Source organism: Leptomonas pyrrhocoris, assembly GCF_001293395.1.
Source record: "Leptomonas pyrrhocoris isolate H10 chromosome Unknown, whole genome shotgun sequence".
Lineage (NCBI taxonomy): Eukaryota > Euglenozoa > Kinetoplastea > Trypanosomatida > Trypanosomatidae > Leptomonas > Leptomonas pyrrhocoris.
In genome coordinates, this window is record NW_015438374.1 from 132,177 (window position 1) to 138,141 (window position 5,965).

At 53.0% G+C, this 5,965-nt stretch overlaps 3 protein-coding genes across 3 annotated transcripts; all 3 read left to right on the forward strand.

Annotated features, from left to right (window-relative positions):
* Positions 1 to 87: 87 nt before the first annotated feature.
* Positions 88 to 639, forward strand: ABB37_07316 (hypothetical protein; the record flags this gene model as incomplete). Its single annotated transcript, XM_015805899.1, has 1 exon — positions 88 to 639. The coding sequence occupies one exon, from the start codon at positions 88 to 90 to the stop codon at positions 637 to 639; it is 552 nt and encodes a 183-aa protein (XP_015655376.1).
* A 1,388-nt stretch (positions 640 to 2,027) lies between these two features.
* ABB37_07317 (hypothetical protein) lies at positions 2,028 to 3,685 on the forward strand (the record flags this gene model as incomplete). The annotated part of the gene is made up of 1 exon (XM_015805900.1): positions 2,028 to 3,685. Exon 1 carries the CDS (start codon positions 2,171 to 2,173, stop codon positions 3,683 to 3,685), a length of 1,515 nt encoding a protein of 504 aa, XP_015655377.1. The 5' UTR covers positions 2,028 to 2,170.
* A 516-nt stretch (positions 3,686 to 4,201) lies between these two features.
* On the forward strand, positions 4,202 to 5,115 carry ABB37_07318 (putative 14-3-3 protein; the record flags this gene model as incomplete). The annotated part of the gene is made up of 1 exon (XM_015805901.1): positions 4,202 to 5,115. Exon 1 carries the CDS (start codon positions 4,354 to 4,356, stop codon positions 5,113 to 5,115), a length of 762 nt encoding a protein of 253 aa, XP_015655378.1. The 5' UTR covers positions 4,202 to 4,353.
* Between the last annotated feature and the right edge of the window lie 850 nt (positions 5,116 to 5,965).

A 5,965-nucleotide genomic window follows, 5' to 3' on the forward strand; every position in this document is an offset into this window, starting at 1 on the left:
TATATATATATATATATATATATATATATATGTATCTTTCTCTTTCTTGAGCTGTGGCGTGGGTTGTTTTGTTTTGTTTCCCTCTGCATGTACGTGTGTCGCTGTGTGTGGCTGCGCGCCCGCCGCGGTGGAGTTGCCGCCGCCATTCCCGCTCGGACAGCTCCCTCCTGTTGTTGCTTTCAACCGCAACACAGCGCTCGTTTTTTTCTTCTGTATTTATTTCTCTTACATTTTGTGTTTTCGCCGCACAACACCATAGATCACTGCACGCCTGTCCGTTGTTGTTTGTTCGCCTGTTTTCTTCCGCTCCATAGATGCATGCAATCGATGGCCGAGGCGTCAGGTGAAGTTCACGCGCGCAGAGGAGGGAGGAGAAGGGAAACAGAAACAATTACCAACGTGCGACGGTGTCATTGCACGGGTGTGTCACTCGATGCTGATCTCCACAAATGTCGCCGCTTGTGTTTTTTTTGTTTTCTGTTTTTATCCCCCGTTTGTCGCCTCTGCAGCTTCAGACTTTTTCTCGTCCTAGGCCACGCTTTGTACGCACTCGATTACTATTGTTATTATTGTTTCCGTATTTTGTTTGTTTGTATGTTTTTGTTCCTGGCGGGGGGAGGAGGGGAGGGGGGGACATGAATGTGCGGGCTGCGCGGCTTCGGCCGGTACACAGATGATGTGGTTTCTTCATTGTTTCCTCTCTTTCTTTGGTGCTACTCTAATCTATACGGCGCGATGTGCAGGGGCCAGACCGCAAACCGACCGCTGCCTCACGCTGGTGAAGAGCAAAGAAGAAAGAAACTGCGAGAAAACTCTTCAGCGCACCGACTCGACACACAAATCCCACCCTCCCCACCTCCACGCCCTCACACACACACGTAGGAGCTTCATTTACATTTGCTGTTGTTTTTGGATTATGTCTATTTTCTTACGTTTGATTTATCAACTGAGGAACGAGAGAAGCCATCGCGCGCAATGACGGTAGCGCACCGGCAGACGCTCCACCCACGCCGAAGCACCGCGCACGGCCTTCAATAGAGCAAGAGGGAGGAGAACACCGCTGTGTGAAAAAGGGAAAAAGAGAGACAACGATTGTGTTCTAACAACACAGGAAATCTGCTCGTGTGCACTGCGATGTAAAGTGCAGCATATACACATACGGACCGAGCAGCGCTAGTTTATAAATATATATCTCCCGCGCCAGGAGAGCGCGTAATCGGTGGCTACCTCCTACTTGTGTGTCTCGCAAAAACTACTCGCACACGCACTCCTCGTTTGTTTGTTTGTTTGTTTGTGTTTTGCTTGTTGACATATTATTCGTGTTGGTGTGCTCTGTATTCTGTTCTTTTCCTCTCTCTTCATTTCTCTACTTGTACCTCTAGACGGGATCCTTTTCTTTTGTACAAGACTTTCCATTCTTATATAAATATTTATATGTGTGGTTGCGCTTCTGTTTTATGCTCTTTTTCCCCCTTTTGAGTTTTATCTGTTCAATACAAGATAACCAACACGCGTGAAATGCGACCTTGAATGGAGGAAGAAATAGACGACAAAGGAGGGCTACGAGCGGCAGCGGCCTGTCGATGTGTATGCCTTTGCTGCACTGGATAAGTGAGAGAGGCGTCTGCTCGTACGCAACAAGTAAGAAGGGGGCACGCGATGCAGAAGTTTGTTGTTGGCGTGTGTCCGCTGCAGTGTTGTCTTGAAAGAGATAGCGTTGCTCCTTCTCTTCTTTGCTAATATTCTTCTTATTCTTACTCGACGTGCCGGCATGGCTGCGCCGTGATGAGATCATTTTGCTGCGGAATGAAATAAGCCGCCGGCATCGTGTCTCAGAAAAGAGGAAGCCGGCCACGGAAAGAATAATGGCTGCGTTGATGTGCGTGACTTCTTCCTTCCTTCTCCTACGATTGTTTCTTTTTTTTTCTTCCGCTTTCTCTTTCTCCTCTCTCTCTCTTCATTTTCCTTCACCGCTGCAACGGATGTCCTCCGTGCACGGCGTGCTTTCCGTCGATGTCCTCTTCCAAAGGCAGCGAAGTGGTCGGCTCACCTTTTTCTCTTCTCTTTCTTTCTTTCCAGCGAGGTCACTCCCCCCTCGCAGGACTCTCTCTCTCTCTCACACGCACACACAAACACAAACAGCAAGGCAGAAGGCGATCGCTCCGCAGCTATGGTGTACAAGCCCAAGAACAATAAGTGGTCTCGCATGCTCGCCGCGCGCAAGCTGGCTGCGGCAGAGAGACGAAAAGAAGTAGAAGAGCGACACAGCGAGGAAGCAGAGGCAGACGCGGCTTTCGATCGAAGGGACGAAGGCGGTGCGCGCGATGCAGCGGCAACAGCGCACTCGAAGAAAGACGGCGAAGGTCGGCTGAGCGACTCTGCGGATGCACCGACGAGTACGGGCGTTCATCAGAATAGCAGCGGGCCACAGACAGCCGTGTCAATCTACTCGACGGGATCCATTGGGCCGCAAGAACAGTCAGAGAATGATTGCTGCACCGCACACACCGAACACACTCCTCTTCTTACTAGGCTCAACGAGCCTCCCGCCTGCGGTGAGTCAACGTGTGTGCTGCGGGACATCGCTCAGCTCCCTCGTGTCGTGGATGCGTTCTGCGTCCCCTCTCCCTGCTTCGAAGCATCTTTGGAAGGCTTACCTGCCGTGTCTGACGCACCCATATACATCGCTTATACTCTCCAAATGGAGGCATCGGCAGCACGAGAAGCCGCGACCGTGTTTGGTGTGTGGGATGCGCGGTCAGACGGCGGATGTCTGCAGTTGGTCCGTTGGAGTGCAGAAGCCCACCCCGCAGCCGAGCCACCGTTACCGTTGTCGTCAACAACTTCTTCATCGGGACTGCAAGAGTTGGTAATGTACGTCGACGCAGAAGGACGCTGCTTCATGCTGGCGCCCTCCTCCGTCGTCTCTGTTGGGCAGGCAGATATCTCGCAGAAGGGAGAGGAGAGCACCGTCGACCAGAAAATGCGGAGAAGCAACGATGTTGACCAGTCGGTTGATGGTGGTGTAGAAGCCGCTGCTCCTGTGGACGAGGGAAGTCCTTATGCCTATTGGCTCATTCCCGCGTTTCTCAAGGATCACTTCATGGCGTTGCTGCTGGCACAGCGTCGGTGGCACGTCGCAGGAAGCGCCGGTGTGAAGTCTGAGTCGCTGCGCGAGCCGCTGCCATCCTTTGCGGTGCAGCCGCACGCGTCACAGTGGATACTGACCTCCACAGCGGCGGCAGCACACGAGGATCGCGTTGCCCGGTCCGTTGATGAGGCAGCAAGCGTATCCGCTCCACCTGCGCAGCTCGCACCGTCGCCGCCACTCAAGGTCGGTAGAAAGAAAAAGAAGGCAGAGAAACGAAGGCGAGCTGCCACCACCCCTCCCCAGTCCGACCCGGTTATCGTCAACGCAGAGGCAGCTCCTTCGCAAGCTGATGTCTCAGCCACGTACCGCATTCCTTATGTGGTGAAGGTCACGCGTCTAGCCGCCAGCGCAGGCGATGCCTCGACAGACGAAGGAGCCACCTCGTCTCAGCTCATTGCCTCAAGAACGTTTCGCTTGCCGTCCTCTGCGGTCTTTTACGTCGGCAATCGCCTCACACCGTTCCCTCCTGACTACGTGCTGCAAGACGCAAAAAGAGAGAAGGACGGCGACGAAGCACCACGTCAACCGCGATGATCGTCGCGTTCTTCGTCGCATTTCCAGACGCTTTTTCTGGCTGGTGTTTTTGTTTTCTCGCACACAGACCCACTCCCACCCCTCCGGTGCAATAGGTCGGCTTACTGATGCTTTCCGCTGCTACTTTTTTCCCGCTATGAACGCTACTTCAGTTCTCCCACTAAGACATATATATATATGTATTGTACACAGCTGATTGGCGAGAACGCAAATGGAGGTGTGTCGGTGGCGTGGGCGCTTTCACTGCCGCTTCATTTTGCTGGTTATTGGATATGAACGCGCCTGTGCACGAGTACAACGCCGCGCCATCGCTGCCCTCTTTCATACGCGCTCCGCATAGAAGGCTCTCTCAGCATACATAAAAGAAAATCTTGCTTTTCCAGTGTGTGTGCGATCTTGACAGCCTGAGCCCCCGCCATCCATCCCTCTCTTCTTTTGTATTCATCTCGTTGCCACCCCGCTCTTCTCCTACTCCCTTGCTCTCCCCTCGAACACGTCACCCCTTCTACCTTTTAAAGAATCCATTTTGTTTACGCATACGTTAGAGTTATCCTCTTAGCATCCAATACACACATATATATCTATACAGTAAGAAAAAAACCGAACTCGGTTCTTCTGCCTCTTTCCTACTCTTCTCTCTTCACCCCTCTTCTATTCCTCTCAGCACCATGAGCAACGCCTTCAAGGTTCCGGAGAAGCGTGAGGAGCTCGTCTACACGGCCAAGATTGCCGAGCAGTGCGAGCGCCACGACGAAATTCTCTTCTGCATGAAGCGTGTGGTGAAGATGAATCCTAAGCTGTCGAGCGAGGAGCGCAACTTGCTCTCCGCCGCCTACAAGTACATCATCAGCGCCCGCCGTGCGTGCTGGCGCAGCATGAGCTCCATGGCGCACAAGGAGGACAGCCACAAGGGCAAGACGGCCAGCCTCTTCAACGCCTTCCAGCAGCAGGTGGAGAAGGAGCTGGCGGAGATCTGCTCTGACATACTCGAGCTGCTCGACAAGTACCTCATCCCGGCCGCGGACAACGACGAGAGCAAGGTATACTACTACAAGCTGAAGGGCGACTACCACCGCTACTTCGCCGAGGTCGAGACCGGGTCGGAGACGCAGAAGAATCTGGCGCTGGAGGCGTACAAGAAGGCCTCGGAGTTCACCGCATCGCTGAAGCCGACCTCGCCGATTCGTCTCGGCCTGGCGCTGAACTTCTCCGTCTTTTACTACGAGATCCTGCGCAGCCCGGACAAGGGTTGCCAGCTGGCCCGCCAGGCCTTCGAGGAGGCCCTCAGCGACCCGGAGGTGTTGGACGAGGAGCAGCACAAGGAGTCCGCCCTCATTATGCAACTTCTCCGCGACAACCTCGCGCTGTGGACGGAAGACTCTCGCCCGGAAGGCCAGGACGATGGCACCGCCATGGAGGAGCTCGAGTAACAGATATTGCTTTAAAGAAAAAACGCACGCGCGGAGTGAGGCGAAAGAGCAGAAGAGGGATTACATGGAAACCGTGCGGCGGGCATGGCGCATCGCGGTGTTTCTTCCGTTATCCGTAGAATGGGAGGAGGGGGGTTGCCTTGACCATTCACCGCACCCGAGAGACACGCACGTGTGTGATGGCCGCTGGTGGGTTGCTGTTTTTGTTTTCTATATATTCCTCCTTTCTTCTGCTGATGGTGCTGGCGACCGTGTGTGTGTGTTTCTTTCTTGTCTTTTAGCGTTCATTCTCCCTCCCCCCGCCCCCTCCCCTCCTTTGCTGTTTATACGCTACTCATGTTTCTTTGGTTTTTCTCTTCTTTCTTCCTTTCATCGCTGTATCACGTAATCCTTTTACTTAGGGGGGAAGGAAAGTGTGTGGTGTGGGGGGAAGGGGGATGGGTGGGTGAAGGGTGTTCTTTCCTTTCCTTTTTCATGTTAGATATGTCTCATCGCAGTTAGCGCATTGATTATTTCTATTTCTGATGTTGTCGATCCTGTCGGAAGGAGTGCACGCTGCGTGGATAGGCAAGTGGAAGGTGTGCGTGTGCGTGTGCGTGTGCGTGTCTCTGCTGGCGGCCTCTCTTCGCACACCACCTGCCGTCCATTTTTTTCTTCTTGCGTCTGGTGGTACGCCTTTGCGTTTTTTCTTTTCCCCCTCTGTGGTTGTTGCTCGTTCGCTCTTCTCTTGATTGTCGCCTCTCTTTCGAGCTCGGTCACGAAGGTAAAGCCGCATCGTTTTCTTGCTGAAAAGGGAGGAGGAGTACACACACATGTATATATATATATATATATATATATATATATAGAA